Source organism: Rana temporaria, chromosome 5 (genome assembly GCF_905171775.1).
Source record: "Rana temporaria chromosome 5, aRanTem1.1, whole genome shotgun sequence".
Lineage (NCBI taxonomy): Eukaryota > Metazoa > Chordata > Amphibia > Anura > Ranidae > Rana > Rana temporaria.
In genome coordinates this window covers 104,485,273-104,511,101 of record NC_053493.1, presented here as the reverse complement: position 1 = coordinate 104,511,101, position 25,829 = coordinate 104,485,273, and the positions used below count along the sequence as shown (strand labels likewise).

The following is a 25,829-nucleotide window of genomic DNA, read 5'->3' as shown; positions in this document are numbered from 1 at the left end:
CATACTTCAGCTCTGTCTTCTGTCTGTGGCTGAGTGACAGGCCCGGCCAGGAGATCACCCAGCGCTCGCGGGTGTCTAGGAGCCCGCAGCCAAATGTGGGTGACTCCCTCGACTCACGGGAGACTTGAGATATCTGTGTCTAACATTTTAAATTTTATATAATACTATTGTGACATAATATTAATGCCAACTATAGTTCACTCAAGATGGGCACATAATAATAATAAAAAAAATATGGGCACAGATTTATAACAAGTTAAAGTGGAATTCGAGCTTACACCTAACTAGGCTTAAAACTGCCCTCTCTTCATTCCTAAATTCTAACAACTATGCTAACTCACCTGTGTAAAAAAGATGTGTATACTTACCTATTTTCAGGCTGTTCTGGCTTGATTATGGGATCCAGCTCTGCTGTTTCAGCCAGTGTAGCTGCAGGGAAGAGAAGGGAGTGCTGACAATGGATGGGCAATTGAAGCCCATGGGTGACGTCACTGCTCCAGGCTTTACTAGCCATTACTGGAGCACTCTCTCCTGCAGCTACAGCTGGCTGACACAGGGGAACATGTGATCAGAGTAGCCTGAAAATCGGTAAGTATAAACATCTTATTTACACAGGTCTGTTAGCATAGGAGGGGTGAGGTAAGATTTTAAGGCTAGATAGGTGTAAACTAAAAATCTCACTTTGAAGAAAATCTTCTGAGGACACAGAAACAGGGACACGTTTTTCTGTTTTTAGTAGGACAAGGAAGGGTTAGAGCCTCTATCAGGATTTTACTGATGTCTATATCCCAGTTGAGGAGAATTTCCATTTACTTCCTGGCCAAGTGTCAGTCAGGAGGGAGAATTTCCACAATGTGGAACAATAGCAACCTTTAAAACCCGCTGAGGTTTTAACTCTTCCACACTCCAGTGTAAACTTTAAAACAAAAGGTTAATATTAAAGATTGAGGTTGGTATTTAAAGTGCATCTATTCTCAGAACTTTTTTGTTTAGTTTTGAATAGAGCGGTGAAGGCTTATAATGCCTATAAGGGTTTACTGTCATGTAGCCATTGGAGGGATTCTTTCACTTCCTCTCTGGTAAATAGGTTGTACCAAGAAAAGGAAGTAAGGGGATATTTCTTTAAGAGCAATACAGAAAAAAAAATCTTTAAGCAGGGATATGCTTGAACCCATGGATTTTTAGTGCTGTCTGTTTGGCTTCATACACACGAACGAGTTTCTCGGCAAAAACCAGCAAGAAACTTGCTGTTTTTTTTTTTGCCGAGGAAACCGGTCGTGTGTACTCTTTTCGACTAGGAAACTGTCGAGGATCCTGTCGAGCCAAAAAGAGAGCATGTCTTCTTTTTCCTCGACAGGAATGGAGAAATTTGGCTCGCCGAGATCCTCGACAGCCTAACAAGGAACTCGACGAGCAAAACGATGTGTTTCGCCCGTTGAGCTTCTCGGTCGTGTGTACGAGGCTTTTCTCTATTGCAGGCATTTCCTTACTTCCTGTCTGGTAAAAGGTTGTCCCTGAAACAAAGTGAGGGAAAATCTCTCTAATGCAGTCCTGGATAGCAGTAAAACCTGAGTTCTAACCTTTCCCTATTCTATTTAAAACTAAACTAAAACGTTTTGGGTATAGATACACTTTAATATTTTCTAAATCTTGTTACTATGCATACTTAGCAATTACATAATTACATGAGGTCAGGCAAATGTTTCCATTTCATACACAAGTTCTGCTTAGCAGTGCTGCACAATGATTGTAATTCAGTGCTCCGGTGTTCACACGTCTCATTTTGCTTACCTTGATCCTCTGCTCCCTAAACAAATGATGCTTCCCTACACTCTAGCAGTGTTCCCTTGGCATGCTTACGTCTATTTCAGTGCTAGAGTTCATGCATTGGTCTTGATGACATCAGAGATATAAGACTGCTGGAATGCAGAGACAAACAGGTTGCAGGGAGCAGTCTAGCAAAGCAGAGGAACCTGTGGGAGCAGAGGACTGGGTAAATAAAATGAGCAGTTAACCCCTGCAGTGCAGGTGCAGACCCACTGCAAGGGAGGATTCAAACTTTTCCAGGAGTTCAGTTTCAAAACCAAATTCCAGGAAAGTATAAAACAAACAACAACACAATGGCATTATGAAATTCATTAAAATGTAATGTGCATTTGAATGCAACTAATGTAGATACCTGAAATCTCTTTTTATCCACCTCTTGTAATCTACTGTATACTAGCAATTCACATATTGTTGTTCGGATTTTTTTTGTTTTGAAAAAAAGGAAACATGTTATACTTATCTGTTTTGTGCAATGGTTTTGCATGGAACAACCCCGATCCTCCTCTTCTTGGATCCTCCGTTGGCACTTCTGGTTCCTCCCCCTTAGCATTAGCTCTAGGGGCACTCATGCGTGATCGCTCCTGAGCCACCTCTATATGCCTATAAAACACACAGAGCACGGCTCGGTCCCACCCCCACTCCCTCCTCACTGGCTGTGATCGACAGCAGCAAAAGCCAATGAGGAGAGGGAGACCCAGGAGAGCCAAGGCTCTAATGCACAGCGGTAGATTTAGATCTGGCTTGGGTAAGTATTAGGGAAGGATGTGGAGTGAGCAGTACACTGAAGGTTTTTTACCCTACTGCATAGAATACATGAAGGTAAAAAGCTTTCAGACATTACAACCACTTTAATTTGGGAGAGGGAGAGTCAGCACTGAAAGTGACTCACATTCTGCAACAATAAACATGCTGGCAAGAGACGAGTAAGCTGAGAAAGAACCTCATTGCGGTACTGTGTTTCTTCATTGTGGAGTCAGATGGGGATGTGCCCAGGTTTTGCTGTACTGTTGCTGCTGTAGTGGTGGTCCCATTCTTGACTATAGTGTCTGGAGTCACAGGCTTGAATACTGGGATTTGCAAATCCTTTGGCAAATAGGACCATTAAGACATATGTGCTTCAGCTGTGTATTCAGCAGTTTGTCTGGAATTTAACTTGAAACCAGGTTGCTAATTACATCTCCAGATATAAAGATGACCCCTAGAGAGAATATTTACAAACCAGCGTATGAAGAGGTATGCCAGTAAGGATTATAGTGAGATGTGCCAGAAGAAAGAAAAAACACCTACATTGAACCAGTGCAAAGCAAAATACAGCCTTCTTAAAACAGAAGATATCTTATTTGTCTTTATTACTCATTTTAGGATAGTAGGTGAAGCAACACAAATCATTCCTTTATAGTCCTCCTGGGTTAACTATGCAACCAGAAACACTGGTGCATAGTACAGATACAACATAATATAGAGTCATTTATTTCACACTACATACAGCTGCTGTGAAGCCTTGTTGGCCATCATCAGTACATTGTATGGAATCAATAGGTTTTGCTAAAGCCAAATAGGCATGTTCCCTTTACTTGGTGAGGTTAAGTGAGGTGAAGCTAGTAAATATACATTTAAAAAAAAATTCCTTGAACATATTTGGCAAAGTGAATTTTAACTACATTCATTAAGCTAAGAGGAAATTCACTTGTTAAATGATATTTCCCCACCAAAGTGAACAGCCTATTTGCCTTAAGTAAATAAACTCTAATGGCTTATGGAATAGGGCATGGATAGCAATGAGAAAGTATAACCAGACAGGTTATGGGGAAGTAGATCTGAATGAACCAAAATGCCCTCTACCGAACCCCAGAGCAAAGGCCAGTAGAGCTTTCTCAGAACAGAAGGTAAAGTATTTACTGTACATGTCTCACATATGAAATACAATTATCAAAATATGGTACATTGAGCCCACAAACTGTGGATGTAAATTAAAGTTACTTTGGGTGTATGTTACAATTAGAATGGTGGAGGTAGAGTACTTCTAATAACACAAATACGGTAAGTTGCTGCATACTGGCCACTACAATTTGCTATTTCAGAATAATATGTAGTACTATGGTGAGTAAAAATGTAATAACTTAACACACCCCTTTTGATATTAGAATATGATTTCACTAAATCACTTTCAAATCCAGAAGTTGATTTAAAATAAATAATATAATTCTTTCACTGTACTGCTCAGTATGCAACAGTATGGGCCCATTCACACCTGCGGCCCGTATGTCTGTATTTCATTCATCCGTTTTCCGATGAAATATGGACATACATGTATCTCTATGGGATTGCGGATGTCAGTGGATGAACATCCGCTGACATCCGATCTCATCAGTCCCCGCTATGGCCCGTTTCCGCAGACGGAGGAAAATCCTATTTTTACATCAGTCTGCAGATCGGATCGAATGGACGTTCTGTGTTCATCCGATCCCCCATAGAAGAGAACAGAGATCTGACAGGGTGGTCCCTGCACAGCGTGCAGGGACCGTCCTGTCATCTGCCGGCTCAGCGGGGATCAACGGAGCGATCCCTGCTGAGCAAGCGGATGATAAAGGTACGGGATCCGTACATGTAAAAGGACCCTAAATCTTACTTTCTGTTGAAAGAAGCAATATAACGTGCAGCCACAGAGCTTCTGTGACCTGTTCTTGGTGTCTATTTTGCACCCCATAGTTATACAAACAGAATTATGATCTCTGCTACAGATTTACTGCCAGTGAAATATCAGTTGAAAGCTGTATTCGGGTGACGTAGGGAATCACTCTCTGTCCCCTTTCCCTTTTTTTTCTTTTTTTTCTTTTGCCCCAAATGTGTATATTGCTACATCTTTTAAAACAAATATTGCTGTAGCTTTTTTTATATTTGGTTCCATGTTGTCTATTGTCACAAATATTACAACCTCTGCAAATTCATTTGAAATTATTGACCTTTATTGGTATATTTTGTGGAAAATATTTCAACTCAACAATCTAGTTGCAAATCTATGTAAAGTGGGTAAACACATCTAATTAGCTAAACATTGGATTGTGTATACATGTGCATGATGGGGCTTTTTAAAGTGTCCGTCAACCCAAAAGTGATATTTTAGTTATGTTTAACAGGAAGATTTCTCTGCCATAGTTCCACATTGTGTTGCCCCCCTGGTAGATTTTTTAAGCTCGTGCCCACCTTTGTATGTTTTAGCTTCTTCTGTTGCATTCCCCATTGTGAAAATAAACTAAAAATCCAACAGGGAAAGTGAGGACTCCACATAATGACTAGGTGCATAAACCCATGAATTCAAACTCTCACCAGGGGGGTCTTCAAGAGATGCAAGAAATTGTCATAATATTTAACCCCCCTACCATCTACCAAAGTCTGAAATTCCAGTTAAAGAGTAAGGCCGCGTACACACGGTCTGACAAAACCGATGAGAATGGACCCAGGTTCAGTTTCATCGGTCCAAACCGACCATGTTTATAGCCAATCGGTCTGTTGTCCTTCGGTCCAAAATGTTAAAACATGCTTTAAAATCGAACCGATGGCCCGCTGCCCGATCGGTCCAAACCCATGGTTAGTACAGAAAGCATTGGTTCAAAACCCGTGCATGCTCAGAATCAAGTCGACGCATGCTTGGAAGCATTGAACTTCGTTTTATTCAGCACGTCGTGTGTTTGACGTCACCGCGTTCTGACCCGATCGGTTTTTGGAACGATGGTGTGTACGCACATCAGACCATCAGGCCACTTCAGCAGTGAACCGATGGAAATGGCCCGTCGGACCATTCTCATCGGTTTGGAACGACCGTGTGTACGCAGCCTTACAGAGCTTTGTAAATTATGGCAACCAATGAGAACTCTTATTACCTGCCTCGTTTATGCTATATAAACCCAAGTTGACACTGTTATAATTGGTTGTGTTTAGTTTTGCATAATGCTGTTCCTTGTTCTGTTGCTGGGTAAGCTTTGTATTGGTGTTTATGTGCTCCTTTAATAATGCAGTATTCATACTTACATTACATGCACACATTTTATTTGTCGCATGAGTGCACGCTTTGATTTTATTGGCAAGATATTTTTTTTACATGTAGCTGTTATTAATCAGAATGTTAATTTAAACAGGGTGTTTACAACAGGAGATACACATCCTAAAACCTTTTGTATTGTATTTGATGTGTGGGATTACATTAAGGTTGCATAGTTTTGTCTTCTTTAGTAGTGATAGCAATGTGTTGCTATTAGAAGAGAGATTAGTGAGAGATTGTTAAAGAAAGTCTCTGAATCACAATTGACTGCTTTTAGAGATCATAAATGAGATGCACAGTTCAGCTGCCTTCTGTTTTCACACTGCGCAATAAATTACACGCCCAATTAATTGTCATGACCCCATCAATAATTGTTGGGAGGTTATCTGTGCAGTGATGATAACAAAGCAGGCTCTGAGTTACCCAAGCAAGGGATAGTGATCTGAAAATAGAATACTTTTATACAGGAAGAGTTTATATAGTTTATATATTATTTACAAGGCTTAGAACTTCACATATTTTTGAGAAAGCTTAATGTCTGAAAAGTAATTACTTCTATTATAAGGCTGATTTATTTTCTGTAAATGTTCAAAGCATACAGAATGTAAGGCCCTTTAGTCTAAAGCAGCTACTACTGTAAATAAACTAGCCAACAGAAATCAAATGCCGCACCTTTGTATATATTGGTGTATTTGGTGTTCTTTAAGAGTAATCCCACTCCTAACTAGGACAGACCCCTGGTTTGGTAGATTATGGAGGTCTAAAAGTTTTTTATATGTTTAGGTGACAAGACCTACAGTACACACCTGCAGTCAACATCATGAAAAGATAACAATCACCCTCTTGGCTTTTAAACTAGATCTAAGAAAAAGTATGGGAGCTACTTTTGCTGACCTACTTCTACTGAAAATGGAGGTATACTGCTATGCTTTCTGAGCCAATGACCTAGAATAAGTGTGTAGATCAGGCAAGTCAGAATTAAGTTAAGTCTGTCTTCATAGTTGTTCTGGGGTAGTGACCTAAAGTATTGCAGCAACCGGGTCAGCATAACATTCGGTCAGTTGGCATTTGCAATATGTGTGGACAACAATGGCAGCCTCCATAGTTCTTGCAGGTGTTTTTGTTTTCATTATTTAACTTCTTTTCATTTTGGGGAATTCAAAAGAGGTTTGGGAAATTCCAAAAGTCATTGCAAACATCCAGCACCATAAGGGGAGCAAGAGTAGTGCCAGGGGTCAGTGGATGAGCTCCCCACATCAAGAGATGTGTGAAGCCAGAGGGTTTTTACTTTTTAAGTTAACTTAAGTCTAAACTTGGACATTTATTTTTATAGTTTCTAGTTAGCCTGGTTGAAAATGTTTATCTATGGGCACATTTTGCCAGATTTCCCCATATCTTGTTAAGGCACACTCATTCTTCTCCACAGGAGCTATGCTGTCATTCACAGTGCCCGGGGGGAGCTTGGCATGAGCTGCACTGACCATCATTATGGAGAAGGGTTATAAGCTGTGACATTTTTAATTGCGCTACCATGTAGCTATAGCAGTTGCATGAAGTGACAATGCTGCATGTTTCCCCTATCAGGGGAGGTCACAATCACTGGCAAGATTGCCACTAAAAGAGGAAGTGGCCATATGAAAAGCATAGAGCAATGCCAGGTCACAGTAGTGATTGTTAGCACAGTCAGAGCTTTGACTGAAGTTCTGCAACAGTTGTTCTCACCTAGTAGGTGTTCTGCAGAATGCCGTAAAAGTTGCTGAGAAAGATGTCAGTTGTCTGATAATTTATCCTACCACTTACACAGGGTCAGTAAAGACAACATGGGCAAGGAAGAAGCAAAGGAAACCTAATTTCTCATCTATATTTAGGTTATCCAGGATTAAAAATTGTACTAGAAGTGTGGATATGGGGGAGACTAAAGACGTAATGGTATGGACCTTGGGCTTGGAAGTAGTTGGTGTAGTCCCCACTTCAATTCTCCTCACCACTTTAATCTTTCAGTACAGCAGGGGTTATTAGAACTGAGGGAGCAGCCATTTTTACTTATCAAGAATGCCAACTACTATATGTCCAACCTTTCCACCCAGCTCCTCCATTCATAGAAGCCAGTACTACAGCCTCTGTGAATGATACATGATCTATGAATGGAGGTGGACCTTTCAATCATCCACTCATCCTCTATTATATCCAGATTCATTCGTAAAAGCTGTAGTACCGACTTCTGTGAATGGAGTAGCTGGGCAGAAGGAGTGGGCATAGTTGGAAACTATTGATGAGTACCTATCTAAGATCTTTTAATACCCATCACACAAAAGGTTTACGATAAGGGGTTGGAGGGGGACATAGTGAAGGGAAAGTTTAAGGAAACCAGGAGCTAACAGAACAGGAGACACCGCGCATTAACAGTAAATCATGTCCCTTTTGCTGATTTTTGTGATTTCTTTTATTCTTTACAATATTTATGCTTCAAGATATCAGTTGTATATTTAACTGATCAGTGTGCGCGTAACTATTTTAAGCTTAATATCTACATTTTTTTTTCAAGGGCAAACTCTTGTTCTCTGTTTATTTTTTATTTTTTCTCTTGTCATTGTACTTGTATACTGAGTTCTCGTTTAAAGGGTTTGTAAAGGATTTTTTTTTTATCTTAATAGCTCCCTTTACCTTAATGCAGTGCTGTTTTCATGTCCTCATTGTTCGTTTTTGCTCTCAAGTTGCTGTAATTCTTCTCTGATCTCCACACTTCCTGGTTGTCTGTTTCCTGATGACCACAGTGCTGGGAGCTTTCTCTCTGTGGTCACTAACTTCAAGGAGGTGTGATTACTGTGTGTCTAGTTTCTAGTTTCGTTTTCCAAACCATCACTGCTCTATGGCTCTGTATGCTCTGTAAGGCAGAGAGGCAGGAAACAACATGTAAAAACGAAACTAAAAACTACAGGTACATTATATGATTGATTTTTATCTATTTTTAATTGTTTTTAAAAGGAATTAGTTAACTATTATGTGTCTATACCCTGTAAACAGTCATTTCAGCAAAAAAAAATGTTTTATTTACAACCCCTTTAATAATACTATGCATGACCTCTAGAAGCTTTAAAATTCTGTTATCCTTCTATGATGACTATGTCAGTCTTTAGAATTTTCACATGCTTGAGCCCCAGATCTGAAAGTTTTGATAAACTTTTAGCTATAATAATTAAAAGGTAGGTGCATCTTTATACTAGTCACTCACTTCTTTATTATAAGTAAAGTGATACTAAAGTCTCGGGTTTTTAACTATAAAAATAACAAACATATCATACTTGCCTCCTCTGTGTAATGATTTTTCACAGGAAAGCCCAGATCCTCCTCTTTTCGGGTCCCTTTTCGGCTCTCCTTGCCCCTCCCTCCTGTCGCATGCCCCCACAACCAGCAGCTTGCTATGGGGCACCAAGCCAAGCTACAGCTCCGTGTGTCCATTCAGACACGGAGACCCAGTTCGGCCCTGCCCCCTCTCTCTCCTGATTGGCTAACTGACTTTGATTGACAGCAGCAGCAGTAGCTAATGGCTCCGCTGCTGGGTCTCAGGCAATCAGTGGATGGCTGAGGCACTCCTGGACATCACTGGATAGTGATGGGGATCAGGTAAGTATTAGGGGGTGCTAGGGATGCTGCTGTACACAGAAGGCTTTTTATCCTAATGCATAGAATGCATTAAAGGGGTTGTAAAGGCAGAAGGTTTTTTTATCCTAATGCATTCTATGATTCTGTGTGCAGCAGCCCCCCTCAGCCCCTGTAAAACTTACCTGAGGTCTCTCCCTGTCCAACAATATGAGTGTCTCAGCCATCCGAGATTCTTCTTCCTGATTGGCTGAGACACAGCAGTGGTGCCATTGGTGGTGTCCCCATAGCAAGCTGCCTGCTGGGGGGCACTGAACAAGAGGGAATGGCCAGGAGCACAAGAGGGACCCGAGAAGGATCTGGGCTGCGCTTTGCAAATCTACTGCAACAGAGCAGGTAAAGTATAACATGCTTGTTATTTTTATGGGGAAAAAAACAAGACTTTACAATCACTTTAAGATTAAAAACCTTCTGCCTTTACAATCACTTTAAGGTCAAAGTTTAACCTACAGATTTGTACACCTTCCCTTTATCTCTTAACTTTGTTTCCCTCTAATTTCACTATCTATTTCTGTAGAAAAAAAGATTATTAGCTAATTAATTATTTTTACTGTTTAACCCTGATTTGCATTAACCGTGTACTTCCATAGTGACTTTGCATAATAGGAATCATCATTTCTATTAAGACCATAGAAGTAATAACTTTAAATTACTCTTGATAGTAAGTGCATATACTCAATATTTTGATTTTGATTTATTTTCTTTTTGTGTGGCAAGTACTTTTTCAATTCACATTACCAGTGAATATAACCAAAATTAAAATAAGGCGACTAACTAAAAATACTGTACCACACACACAAAAGTTTCTGTTATGCCTTGTACACACGAGCGGAATTTCCGATGGAAAAAGTCAGACGGAAGCTTTTTATCGGATATTCCGTCCGTGTGTCGAAAAAAAAATTCTATCGCAATTTCTGTTCGACTGGATGCAATTCCGATGGACTAAAAACCATGCATGCTCAGAATCAAGTCGACAAATGCTCGGAAGCATTGAACTTAATTTTTCTCTGGTGGTCATAGTGTTGTATGTCACTGCATTCTTGACGGTCGGAAAAACCGTCAGAGTTTATCCCAACGGGAAAACCGGTCATGTGTACAGGGCATAATGCTAATATGTTCTCAGAAGTTGAGCACTAGTTCCAGATGAGTAATAAATTAAGCAACAGGTTCAGATGAGTAACTCTACAGGAAACTCAAGGAAAGACTGTACCAATCAAACTAGGGTGTTGGGGATCCACTGATAGAGTAGAGGGAATTCCTAGCTTCTTGTAGATAAAGTGGTCATGTTTATACTGTATATTGGCATCACTGCCAATTGTATACCTCCAGGGGCGGACTGACCATTGAGTCACTCGGGCACTGCCCGAGGGCCCCATGCCACTAGGGGGCCCCATCAGGGTTGCCAGGCTCAGTAAAACCAGGGACAGTATGTAAAAATCTGTGTTTTTTTAACATCTGTCCCTGATATGTCCGAAACTGACATGCTTTTGATATGAAAATCCAGAGATTTTAGCTGCCTCCTGGCGTGGTGGCCATCTGTAAGCCCGGGGGCCCCATAATCTTCTATTGCCCGGGGGCCCCATGAGTTGTCAGTCCGCCCCTGTATACCTCTGCTCAGTGCAGAAGAGCTTTTTGCTGTTTTATTTAATCAGCTGTTTGACAGAAACCCAAGGATCACATGTCAACGCAAAAATAATTGCTACAGATGTCAATGTAACAGTCCAGGCTTAATTTGGTTGTTTTATGTAGGCAGTTTGTTCCTGGAGCATGAAGCCTACTAACATTTGTATGTATCTTTACTTTAGCCTGAATAGTTGGAGTTTATATCAGAATGGACTTGAGGAAACTAATCTTTGGAAGCTTTATTGACAAGTCCAGGGCATTAATCTTAACCTATCTTCAATGTGAAAACAATGGATTAATCATAGATTTCCACATTTCAAGCAATCGTGTATTCAACATTTCAAACAATCTTTCACCTGTCTGTAGGTTGTTTAATATTCACGCACTGACAGCCAGTTATTGCGATTTGCTGAGTTTACCAAGGGGGTAATTTGCATACGCAAAGACTAGGTTGGATCTAATAAATACCAATTTTTATTTTTATGCAATATATTCACACATAATAACAGCATGGTTGTGCACATGTCCTGTATATTACCCTGGAGTGTATCTTGCCATTTTGTTACAGCTATGACAGTGTATGGTTGTTCCAATTCACAGCCAAGGCTCACATTTAGTTCTGGATGCTGCCATTACCTGACTCCCAGAAGCTGTTCTAGTTATATGGTTGACTGGTCATTGTTTGGGATGCCCTCTGCTCTGGATTAGAACTATTGCTTCCTCTAGCAGTGAGCCTGCAACTGGGCTGCACTTGGTGGTGGCATCTTGGTCATGCTGACAGTTTAATTTTAAACTAAACAGCATTATATGTTGCAAATGACAAAAATAACATATATATTTTGACAACACATTTTGTCTTGTCATTGTCTGACTACTGCTTGAACACTCCATTTCATTAGTTCAACCATACAGTACAGTTATAACATGTGTTAGGCCCCATACACACGATAGAATCCATCCGCTGAAAAATCCCAGCAAATGGGTTTCAGCGGATAGATCCTATGGTGTGTACACTCCAGCGGATCTGTTTCCGCGGATATTTCTCCCCTGGGATGGATTCCAGCAGATCGAATATTTGCTGACATGCCAAACAAATCCATCTGCTGGAATACATCCCAACGGATGGATCCGCTGGTCTGTATAGACTCACCGGATCCATCCGTCCGAAGGGATCCCCGCATGCGTCGTAATGATTCGACGCATGCGTGGAATTCCTTATATGACAGCGTCGCGCACGTCGCCGCGTCATAATCGCGGCGACGGCGCGACACGTCATCGCCAGAGGATTGTGACGCGGATTTCAATGCGATGGTGTGTACACTCCATCGCATAGAAATCCGCGGAAATCCTCGAGAGGATTTATCCGTGGAAACGGTCCGCTGGACCGTATCCGCGGATAAATCCTCCCGTGTGTATGGGGCCTAATACTTTGTATGCTAGTGACTTATCTTACTTTTTATTTTGTCTTGGTAAGGAAGGAAGAAATTGTAGAACCCCCAGGTTATTCAATAAGTTAATGATAATATACAGCGTGCAGTACCCATAGCAACCAATTCATTTTTATTTTTATTTTACTGTAGTCATAATTATTTGCCGTGGGAAGCTGTACTTTGTACATTAATCTTTGTCTTACTGTTGAAGCACCAATGGATAATATTTGCAGCCAGTTTCTTGTGTACATTATAATGAGGGGGAAAATACTGTTCTAAATGGTGACGGCAATGAGCTTAGGTTATCTTTATCTAAATAGGCTCTATACAACCTATGGCTCACCAGCTATTGCATATTCCAAGTCCAAACATACTTTTCTAGAGTGAGGTAAGAAGCTTAAGAGCCACTAGTTCCCTAAGTCTCAAGTAAGTGGACTATATTTAGAAAGCTCCAGTGGTTGCTCATCTTGGCTTTGAAATAAACTGTACATGCTTCGAAAGTGTGCTACATGCTTGTGGTCTAAAGTTATGACTTTGTTGCTATATTGTAATCTATTTGAGTGCATAAACCTATTGATCTTCTGATTCTTCCAACATGTGACTTAAAAGATAAGTTCATGGAAAATATTAGACATGAGAATAAAGTTATATAGAGTGTTTTGTTGTTGAATGCGTTCCATTACTAGCCTTTCTAAAAGTAACGCATTTTGCATAAAAAATAAGGTATGTATTTATTGTGTCCAAAGCATTTATCACAGGTTACTACTGTTGTTCTTTAAATTATGTACCCAGAATAATTTTATTTGATTGTGTTTTGCGGTATTATATAAAATTATTAGTATCATGCTGGTTAGTTATATGCAGTCTTTCTCGAACAGCTGAATAAATGGCAAGCAACGTTATTTCTGTACTGTGCCAAATTTGAGATTTTTATTATCCCCTCCACATAGGGCTTGCTCTCCGAAATATTAAGAAAGGAAGAAGATCCTAAAACAGCATCACAATCCCTACTGGTAAATCTGCGAGCAATGCAAAATTTCTTGCAGTTGCCAGAGGCTGAAAGAGACCGAATTTACCAGGATGAAAGAGAAAGAAGCCTCAATGCTGCATCCACTATGGGCCCAGCTCCTTTGATCAGCACACCCCCAGCACGTCCTCCACAGGTAATAGAAAACTTTAACTTCACTGGTTGGTTGGATGCTTGTGTGTACCATACAGTACATTTTTTTGTGACCAAGTAGTTTAAAAGCAATTGGTGGCCAGGCTATGTACATCATTTTTTCATATAGCAAGCAGCAAATGAGCTTCAAAGCAAACCCTCACTGATCTCTTTAACTGCAGGCACTGTGGAATATTTCCTCAAAAATCTCCACAGAAGCACTTGTGTTGTTTTTCACAGGAGGTCATATCCCACTGTTCCCTCTTACAGTGACTCAGATGCTTTCCAGCCTTCTAATCTTTAATGTAAACACAGAGGAGGTTCTCTGGGAGAGTGAAAGAACTGAAATGGAGTGCCTGCCCCGACCCGCCTCCGTGGCAAACGTGAAAGAGAAGAGAAAAAAACGGCTGCACATCCCGAGATTCCGATTACCTTTTTTTGCGCACAGTGGTGACACCAAAGACACCAACATGAAGTCACGTAGATGCGTTTCACACATACATCTTGTGCTCTATCAATCTCTAGATGTGCAGCCATTTCTTTCCTTCTCTCTCTGGTAGAGTGAGCTGACATTTTAAGAGTACTGACCTAAAAATGTCTTATGTGAGCTTTGAGAATTGATTTTACCACAGTGCCGGAAGCTACAATTGTTACTGTTGGCTTGTTTTAAAGCTCAGTTATTGCTTGTAAATATGTGACTGATCATAGCCTGATTATGGGTGCACATTACATTCAAGGAAGCTAAAATAGAAGAGACAAAGGAAGCTGGGTTTTAGTAGGCATTGCATGCCATACAAATTGTATTTGTACTGGTTCGATATCATGAAGGTATGTTATCAACACATTCTTGTTGAAGTGTGTATATATACATGTTAGTCTGTAAAGATGCTTTGGTATCTTTATTTAGTTATATTCAGTCTAGCATGTAGAAGTCCCCTTTTGTTGATTGGACATCATCATGTAAAGGTCATGCAGTCCTCTTGTCTGCATATCTGTTCACCCCACCCTGCCAGTAACAGCAGTGTTGCATGGCGCAGCAGTAGGTCTCTGATTTGCCCCAATCTGTAAAGACACCACCAAGTGGAAGAATTGATTGGTTGGAATGCATTTTCTAGACCGATTACTATTGTTTCCCCAAAGTTAAAGCTAAGCTTTAAGTAGATCTAAAAAAAACACAAATTAAAGAAGGGCTGTAACTATTAAAGTGGTAGTGAAGTTTCCAAATAAAAGGAAAAAAAAAATCTCCCTGCAAGGTAATATCATAATGTGCATATACCTGCACATTATGAGAGACTTCCATCTTTATCTGATCTTCCTTATGAGTTTGTGGGCTGCGGCCACTTGAATGGCCAAGCCATGATGACATCACTCCCGCACATGCATGCAGGAGTCACTGTTTATGACACAGAGCTCTGAAGGAATGGCACGGGTACGCCGTTCTTTCAGAGAGCATGTGCTGGTGACGTCACTGGAATATCTCCTAAACGGTGCACGTTTATGAGATATTAATTTTACCTCAGGGGTCGACAAATCCCGGGCGCCAGGTCGCCATGGCGACTAGAAATAGGGTCCTGGCGACTTGGCTTGGAAGGGGGGCAAAAAAAAAAAAAAAAAATAATAAATTTTTTTTTTTTTTTTTTTTTTTTGTGAGCTGGCACCATCTGGTGGTGAGCCGTTGGTATTACAAGTTATTACCACCAGATGTGTAAGCTGGCGCCATCTGGTGGTGGCCGTTGGTATTACAAGTTAAACAGCAATTCTAATGTAATTTTTCACTATTTTCACTGCCATCTTCTTCCCTCTAATTAGAACCCCCAAACATTATATATATTTTTTATCCTAACACCCTACAGAATAAAATGGCGATCGTTGCAATACTTTCTGTCATGCTGTATTTGCACAGCGGTCTTGCAAGCGCACTTTTTTGGGGGGGAAATTACACTTTTTTTAATTAAAAAATAAGACAACAGTAAAATTATCCCCATTTTCTTTAATATTATGAAAGATAATGTTACGCCGAGTAAATTGATACCCAACATGTCACACTTCAAAATTACGTCCGCTCATGGAATGGCGTCAAACTTTTACCCTTTAAAATCTCCATAGGCGACGTTTAAAAAACTCTACAGGTTGCATGTTTTGAGTTAGAGGAGGTCTAGGGCTAGAATTATTGCTCTCGCCCTACCAATCGCGGCGATACCTTACATGTGTGGTTTGAACACCGTTTACATGTGCGGTCGCTGCTCACGTATGTGTTCGCTTCTGCGCGCAAGCTCGTCGCGACGGGGCGCGTTTTCTGGCTCCTAACTTTTTTAGCTGGCTCCTAGATTCCAAGCAAATTTGTCAACCCCTGTTTTACCTAATATATTGGCAAAAAGAGTTTGCTACCACTTTAATACACCATTAAATTTATTTTTAAATAAAAGCAGTGTCTGTACCTGAAGTTGACCTGGTATTGGCTTTTTGCAGTTCCCATGCAGCATAGCTGGAATGTGAGAGGAAGAAGCAGCACAAGGAGTAGTTCAGTTCATGTGCTGGCAAGAAGCATGCTCATATGATAAGAAAGCAGAGGCACAGAGAGATAAGCTTATTCATGTGCTGCTTCTAATTTTACTTTCCAGTCACAGGCTGGAATCCAGGATAACCTGGGCTCAGAGGAAATGGGTTAAATGATACTTAGATTGTAAGCTCTTATGAGCAGGGCCCTTTTAACCCTCTTGTATTTTATTGTATTGTAACTGTACTTGTCTCCCTTGTAAAGCTCTGTGTAAACTGTTGTTGCTATATAAGACCTCTACCTGCAAACTGCATACTTGGCTAATATGCAAGTTTATAGAAAGATTATAAAGGATACTTGTGTATGTTGGTACCTTTTGGGTTGTAGTGGATTTATGTATAAATGGAAATAATTTCACTGCTCTGTAGGCAGATAGTATAGTGCAGTGTTTGTCAACCGGTGTGCCATGGCACCCTGGTGTGCCGTGAAGAGTCCCCAGATGTGCCATGGCAAAATTACCTAAACATTCCCTATCTTAGGCAGGCATCAGGTTAAACATTGTGCTCACCACTTGGTTAAGCCTATCTATATTAAAGCGGTGACAGTCTGCTGTCTTAAGCTTGATACCTGCTGCTACAGGGATTCGGCAAGCTGTGCGGACCTCCCGACCGCGTTCTGCCAACCAATGACGTCATCGGTTGGTAAGGGCGGGTCAGACGCATGCACAGCTTTCTGGGATGTGATCTAGCAGTTCCTGGGATATGCTGGTTGGGGAGGGGAGGGGATGCAAGTGTGTAAGGAGAGGTGGAAACCATGTAGAGGAGGCTGTTTAGCAGGCTGCGTTTGAGCTACTCTGAGCTCTGTGAGGTACAGCAATTCTTGTGTTTGTAATTCGTAGCGTGATCGGTTTAATTGCAGGCATGGTGATTGGTATTATTTAAGATATATATAAAAAGATATGTAGTTTTCTTTACTTTATGTGATTTCGTGTGATTAAATACTGTATATACTGTACTGTGTTTGTATTGATGGGCCTTTAACTATGGTGCTGCACTTCTTTTTATTTTGTGTTCCGTTTGCAGTTTGGCCGCAGCACAGGTGTAGCACAGGGTACCTACAGTTTTCATCCGGGTTACCTGCGTTTTCCCATACAGTATGTGTGTGTCTGCATGTGTGTTTGTATGTGTGTGTGCATGCATGTTTATATGTATGTGTATGTATGATACTTTTAATCCTGAGCCCTGTACTATCAGAACTGCTTTTTTTAGGGCTTTTTCATAATGGTGACAGACTGCAGCTGCTCTGAAAAGCAATCCATGCTCAGACCACTTTTCAGAGGCATTTGACAGGCAGTGAAGAAGCAATATGTCACCTTTTCACCGCCTGTTTTCCCCTATTAAATACAGTATCATTACATCACAACTTTGTGTAATACACACATTTGTGGGTCACTTGCAGCATAGCCTCATTCACCTGGGGGTATACTTCAAGCCACAGCCACAGTATGTGTACACCCCCAGTTGCTGCCTCTGCTAAAGGGGGAGTAGTTGGAGGTGGTAAAAACAGGTTAACCATGTAGTTTTACCACCCTCCAACCATACATGTGAATGAGGCTTTGGTTTACATCTATGATGCTGCATGCTGCTTGTAGGCAGTCCATTCCTTTCAATAGGTTGCCTTACCCACAGAAATGCAGGGAAAAAGGTTCACAACCCTTTTTTTTCTATTGCGCTACACCAAAACACACTGGCCCGGATTCAGAAAGATGAGCGCATCTTTCTGCGGGCGTAACGTATCTCCGATACGTTACGCCGCCGTAACTTTTGGCGCAAGTTCCGTATGCAGAAAGAACTTGCACCCTTAGTTACGGCGGCGTAACGTATGTGTTGCGGCGTAAGCCCGCCTAATTCAAATGGGGATGTTTTATTAAAATTTCACTTGACCCCGCGTATTTGACGTTTTTTTTAACGGCGCATGCGCGTCCGTAAAATATCCCAGTGTGCATTGCTCCAAAGTACGCCGAAAGGAGGTGTATTGGATTCGATGTGAACGTAAATGACGTACAGCCCTATTCGCGAACGACTTACGCAAACAAAGTAACATTTTCAAAACTCGGCGCGGGAACAATGGCCATACTTAACATTTGAAAAATGTGGTATTACAGCGCTACTATGTGAGAAAATACAAGTGAAAAAAACCCAACAGAAATCAATAAATGATAAGAGCTGCGTATCTGACGGTGAACCAAACCAAATATGAATAATAAAGATAATGATATCGCCTTAGTGACCCATGACTAAGTCACGTGACAAGTGACTTAACGTGTGGGGAAGGAGCCTATGTGACAGGACAACCGATCCGAGTGAGGAGACCATCACACTGAGCAGCAACCTTAACATGAGCCTGTGTTTTTAACGGAGGATTCGTGAGTGCATACACCGTTGGTGTAGTCCCTGTCCCCTCTCCTTGTTTCTCACAGTATTGCACTAGGAGGCTTGTCCTCTTTCTTTCTTCTTTTTATATGTCGCTGGAGCGATCCTGAAGTACCTGGCTGGCTTGATCTCTTGGAAGGTCTGACTATTTCTATCTGAAGCAGTGAAAGGGAAGCGCTGGCTGATTGCTTGCAGGTCTCCCTATGGGACTTGTCTTTTCCATTAACCCACTGTGGATTCACTGACTTTTTTTGTGATAGTTATTCTATGAGGGTGTTTTATTTGAATTATCAATGGTATTTTGAATTATCACTGTTAATAGCACATGCTGTATTTTGTACCCACATTAGTTGATATTAGCGCTATCATTATCTTTATTATTCATACTTAACATTAGCTATGCCTCATATAGCAGGGGTAACTATACGCCGAAAAAAGCCTAATGTAAACAACGTAAAAAAATGCGCCGGCGGGACGTACGTTTCTGAATCGGCGTAAATACCTCATTAGCATATTAATCGCGTAACTATACGGAAGCGCCACCTAGCGGACAGCGTAAATATGCAGCCTAAGATACGACGGTGTAAGACACTTACGCCAGTCGGATCTTAGGGAAATCTATGCGTAACTGATTCTCTGAATCAGGCGCATAGATACGACCGCCCGCAATCCGGGCCACTGTGTTTGCCAATGTTTGGGGTGCTATTTAGAATTAATGAAGCCACTGCACATCTGCTAAAGAAGAGCACATTTTGTCTGCATGTCAGGAACGAGCGTGAATTTGCAGTTGTTCCACGACACACAGTAACATGAACAAAGCCTTGGACAGAGGTGCCTAGAGACTGAAAATACTTCTCAAGGGCGCCCCAACTGGAAAGAGATTGAGAAACACTGGTATAGTGTATTATTTTGGCAAGCTGTGTCATCTAGCGTTTGCGTTTGTTATTCAAAGCATTTAAAAGGCAGCCCTAGTTTTGTATAACGATAAAGGTGTGTTAATTATTATAATGTTAATCATTTAATGTATCTGGAAAAGACAGTTGTTGGGTTTCTGATACTTTGAAGATGATTTTCCCCACACTGAAGCCCCCCTTTATTGTTTTAACAACATGAAGGGCACAGTGTTATTGTTGTGTATCTGCAAAGGGCCAGTGGCTCTTGCCTTACAGTTGTACTTATGTGCTTTAAAACAGACCGTTCTTGGAAAATATTGCTTAGACTTCTATCCAATATCCCAATTCAATGTACACAATTAAACCGATGAGTTCATCAGAGACAAAAGCTTCTTTTCTTGATATGCAGCAGAGTTTACAGCTAATGATTATCAAATGTCTTCCAGGAGTAATAAATAACGCAGGTTGGCGATGGTGGATAGGAGGAAGCTGCTACATTTATGCACTAATGTATTGCAAGAAAGAAAGCAAATTTCCTTATTGAAAGGGAACATAGCGTGCTAATGTCTTAGTCTACTATTAATGGAGTTTAGCCTGAAGTCCAGTGAAGGATCTTTTTAGAGATAAGGGGATAAAATGGACTCAGGACCATAAAAAGTGATCTCCCTCTAGAACTGCAGTGATTTAATAATTAGTGTTGCCTTGGGCTTCACTGAATCATAGCCTTGTGTTTCTGTTTCTAAAAAAATTACTAATATAATTTAAAATGTATAATAGTATTACCGATGCCCCATGTTGTATTACTCTTTGCTATAACAATGATTGAAAATTGGAAGGTTTGTTTAGTTTAGCCATTTGCTAGTTTTGCAAGCTATAACAGAGCACACATGCCATTGATGCTTGGAAGCTGAGCTAATGCTTTATTTTAATAAGCAATTATATTGCCTTTGTCTGAATTTTGTCAGGGCAGTAAGCACTTCTAGAACTTTAGATGAAAGTTAAGAGTAAAACTGATGCACAAGTGACAGCAAAGAAGATTTTACTAGCTGTAACTGCAAAGCAGATGGTTTTCACTTCATAAACCAAAGAAGTAAAGTTAATTTAATTGACAATGGTATTTGTTTTGTAGATTACCTTTTTTCGAGTGACCAATACATCCATTGAAAATAACAATTTCTGTGAGAGTGTGTAAGTTGTGTGCCTTATTAATCCGCAAGGTGTTTGACAGCTATAGAAGCTTTTGTCCCCATTTATGTGCCATGCTGTGTACATTATTGGTCAGTGTGGCTGCTGGCACCCTAAACAAACCTGCATACGCTAATGCAGCGGCCCCAATCCTTTTTGACACTGGGGATCGGCTGCGTGGAAGAAATGATGCTAAGGCTTGGGGGGATGCAGTTTTTCGTGGGTGAGTTTTTGGGGAAATGGCTGGTATTAGCGCTTCAATCATCACAACACCATGGTTGATATGGTGTCAGTATGATTGAAACGCATAATTTATATTATTACTTTGTAATAAGAAATAAATAGTTCAACCATAATGCAGAATGAGTGGGAACCCTGAGTGTGTCACTTACCACCAGATGTAGCTTGTCACTTGCCAGATGGGGAGTGTCACTTGCCATCAGATGTGGACTGTCACTTGCTGCCAGATGTGGACTGTTACTTGCCAGATGGGGTCTGTCACTGCTCGAAAACTGCCAATAAATGTTGGGTGTTTTTGCGACACTTTTTTAGGTCATGTAACTCAAAGTGCAGTTCTTTTGAAGTGCTTTTAAGGTGCTTTTTGAAGCGCTTCCTAATCATTTCAATGGACAGGGGCATTTTCTGAGGCATTTTTTTAAGTGTTTCAAACATGCTCCAAAGATGCTGCTTGCAGGACTTTTTTCACCACCCTGCCATTGCACTGCCCCAGTGTGAGAGGATCCATTGATAGCTTTCAGGAGATTTTCAGGCACTTTTTTTGCGTGAAAGTGCCTGAAAAGCACCTCAGTGTGAAAGAGGTTAAAATATAGCAGCCAAGATGTGTGCAGTAGTGATGTGCAGGTCATGTGAATAGGGTGTTCAGAGCAACTGTGCCTTACTAACTTCTTGCAGATTCATATTAAGGATCTATTTGGAGCATATTTGGGAATCTAAATATATTGTAAAGTATAACAGTTGCAGGTACAGTCCACTTTTTGGCTGGGTTCACATTTATGCATCCAACTCGCACAGCAGAAGATTGTGACTGCCTCTCTATGGAGCCGGTTCACACATCTCCTCAGTCTTTTTGTCCATTTCAGGTCCGAATTCAGGCAAAATTTCAAACCTGAAGCAGTGAATGGAGACGCACCTACCTCCTGCTATGAGCCGTTGCGTGTTCTAGTGTAAACTAAGCCTCAAAGTTGGCTGCATATTACAATGTACTGTATTTATTGGCGTATAACACTCACTTTTTTACCCTGAAAATAGAGGGTAAATTGTGCCTGCGCAGGGGGCTGTGGAAAGTTTTTTTCCTGAAACTTCCCTCCTTAAGTTATGATGCGTGTTATACGCCTGTGCGTGTTATGCGCCGATGAATATGGTACTTAGAAAAGTTGTCTCTGTCAGTGGTATATTATTAATTTTCTTTGGCAACTATTTGACTATTACCTTTGTTGCACAGGGCATGGAAAATCATCCTTTCTTCTAAGCTAATTGTATGGACACTGGATACATGAGTTATCATTTAAGGCACAAGGAGGCCCTGAGCACTAGGCACATGATGAAGCCTACAACAACATTCACAACCACACATTTAAAAGTGTCAATGCCTTGCTTTATAGCCACATGGTGATACTTTGGTTTGGTGGCTTTCAATAGCATCCCTGCCTAGGTTTTGCTCCTAGAAAAATATGTGTATGGTTTTCATCATTTTATTATTATTAATATAGCTTTTATTTGTTTTGTCTACTACTGCTTTGGACTGTTTCTATGATGTTTTTACAATTTTTAATTTAAAAAAGAATTGTCGTACATGATAAAGTAGCCACTGGTTCTTAGAGTAAGCATTTTCAGAATAAGATCCTCAAAACCTGGATGCTCTAATATGCAACCATAGCTAACATATAAAGGGTCATAAAATGAAATCCTATCCACATAAATTAAAATATGTATGTACCTTTAAGGTGCCATTAAAAAGCATAAAGTGCACACGGTCAACAGAAATTCATATATGGCAAATAAAATGCCTTCCTGCAGAATTACAAGTCTACATAATTATTAAAATTCATACTGAACAATTACGTGACAAATACTGAATCCACATGCTCCCATATTGGATCTTGAAATGATTTTTGAAACATAATTTTTTGGTTTGATGAAACACGGCATGAACTTTATGATTTATTTATTTACTTATTGATATCATTCGGTTATTGTCCAGTGAATTTTTAATATCTGAATACAAGATACAATATACAATCACAAATGCAAAAAATAGGTGTACTGTCACTTTAGGTAAACAATAAAAGATTATAAAGTGCAAATAATATCCCATCCACATAAATTGATAGGTGCATGTACCCTTAAGGTGCCATTACAAATCATAAAGTGCACATGTACAACATGCTGAAGTACCTTCATGCAGAATCACAAATGTACATAATCATCAAAATACCTACTGGACAATAACTGAACGATACCAATAAGTTTAATCAATAAATAAATCATAAAGTTCATGTTTCATCAATCAAAAAGTGATGTTGCAAAAATAATCTCAAGATCTAATATGGGAGCATGTGGAGTCAGTATTTGTCAAGTTAGTGAATTTTGATGATTATGTAGATTTGTGATTCTGCACAAAGGCACTTTGTCATTTATACATTTTTGTTGAACAAGTGCACTTAGTGATTTTTAATGGCACCCTAAAGGTACATACACCTATCAATTCATGTGGATTGGATATTATTTGCACTTTATGATCTTTTATTTTTGACCTTAAGTGACAGTGAGTGCACCTATTTTTTGTATTTGTGGTTATATACTGTATCTTGTATTCAGATATTAGAGTGTTTCTGCAGTATAACATTTTACACAAAGCACAGGATTGTTATTATATACAGGAAGATATGGGAAGTTTGAAGAGACAGGCCAGTGCCTTATATTGGGGTGTTTTGGAGGAGCAACCTGCTGTAATAACTTTGTCCACTTTTTCAGGAGCCAAACTGGTTTGCTATAATGTGGAAAGTATTCAGTAACATTTTGTGACTAGCATTTCTAATTTGTAAAGACATTTCTGGTTTTATGCCAGAATTTCATTGATGAATCACATACCCTAAGCATGGCATAATCTGTGTTTACTTTCGTGAACTGGAGAAGTAAAATATAACAAAATGTGGCAAAACAAAAAAGCATTTATTTTAACAGATACCTGCAAATTGGTTCCATAATTCTAAATGTATTGGATTGTGACCAAACTCTACCCTGAATATGCTTGGCTGGGGATTTAGAATTCCAGAACCTCCAGGGACAAGCTCTGATTTAAATGACTCAGGTGTTCTCTATAAAGTGAGCGGAATGTATCATCACTATAATAAAGGCAGTAATATAGTATTGCCAACTGCTTTGTGGGTTAAGGCTGTTTTTTAATAATATATGAAATCTCAAGCTGGGGAGATGCTGAAGGGAGACTGTTTGTAGGTAGTAAGATAACTTAACTCCAACAATCAACATTTCATTTAAAATGTATTTTTATTTGGATTAGGTTTATCATTTATTTCATAAACCAGCAAAAACCCATTTTTTTCCAGAAAGGTCTTACACAGAGACTTTCCATTGTTAGAAACACAGTAATGGCAACAAGCGGTCCATTTGAAACAGTCAGAACAATGAAAGATGATTGCTGATTGGCTGGTGTTTGTCACATCACTCCTGTGCAATACTTCTCGTCGTATTTAAAATAACAAAAAACAACAGCAGAATGGAATATGTAACACAATATATGCAGCGCATTGATATTGGACACTATTGAAAAAAATGCATGCAACTGTTAATCTTGCATAACATTATTTTTCCTGCCAATTGCCTCAAAACAAGTACAAAAGATTTATAAATTGCTTTAACCATTTTTCATTCTTTTCATGTTGATCCAAAAACAGGTATCCAGTCTGTTTCAAGTCTGATAAATGTAAAAAAAAATGGCAACAATTATTATTGCACACCATAACAAATGCTTGAAACATAAAAGTAAGCGGGGAGGTTAAAAAATAAATATTTTAGGAAAATCCCTTTGAACCTCAGAGGTTGTCATCACAAAACTAAAATGCTGAACTTTTATTTCAAGCACAGTTAACTGAGCTTATTTAAAATGAGCCTAGACACAAACAAACTTATCCTTCAGATAGTGCAAAACAAGTCAGTTGAAAAAGACATATCACTTGGGGGTCTATTTAAAAAAAATGCTGTGTGCATCGGCATCTGCACAAGAGTCACTAATAGTATCCTTTCAATTACCGTATTTATCGGCGTATAACACGCTCAGGCGTATAACACGCACCCTAACTTTAAGAGGGAAGTTTCAGGAAAAAAAACTTTCCACTGCCGCCTGCCTATAACACGCAGGCAGTTTACCCTCTATTTTCAGGGTAAAAAAAGTGAGTGTTATACGCCAATAAATACAGTACTTTAATGTGTGTCATTTCCTTCTGATGTTTATGTTTTTATTCGCAGTGTGAATGTAACATTCCCTAATGCCCTAAGAACATTCAAGAGAAAATAGCCTAAAGCCGCATACACACAACCGTTTTTCATGACGAGAAAAATGCCATTTTTTAAATTGGTCATTAAAAATTACCGTGTGTAGGCTCCAGAGCATTCTTCTCGTCGTGAAAAATGGGCATTACAAATTTAGAACATGCTCTAATTTTTTGCGTTGTTTCACGTCGTGAAAAACGGTCTTTTGTAGGCTTTAACGATGGGAAAAAAATGTGCATGCTCAGAAGCAAGTTATGAGATGGAAGCACTCGTTCTGGTAAAACTAGTGTTTGTAATGACATTCGTCACGCTGTAACAGACTGAAAAGCACGAAGACTGAAAAGCGCGAATAGTCTCTCACCAAACTTTTACTAACACAAAATCAGCAAAAGCAGCCCAAAGGGTGACGTCACCCATATGGAACTTCCCCTTTATAGTGCTGTCGTACATGTTGTATGTCACCACGCATTGCTCGAGCATTTTTTTTCCACGATCGTGTGTATGCAAGGCAGGCTTGGCAAGAATCACGTCGAAAAAAACGTTGTTTTTTCTAG

General features: G+C 40.0%; 1 protein-coding gene across 9 annotated transcripts in view; it reads left to right on the top strand.

Annotated features, from left to right (window-relative positions):
- The window catches only part of SATB1 (SATB homeobox 1), a 137,817-nt gene that overhangs the window by 59,283 nt on the left and 52,705 nt on the right, over positions 1-25,829 (top strand). For 8 of the 9 annotated variants that reach the window (XM_040352966.1, XM_040352965.1, XM_040352969.1 and 5 more), the window contains one exon: positions 13,530-13,742. The exons of the other annotated variant lie outside the window; for it this stretch is intronic. In XM_040352966.1, coding sequence (XP_040208900.1) covers positions 13,530-13,742 — 213 coding nt within the window. The remainder of the gene's footprint in view (positions 1-13,529; positions 13,743-25,829) is intronic. 9 annotated transcript variants of the gene reach the window in all.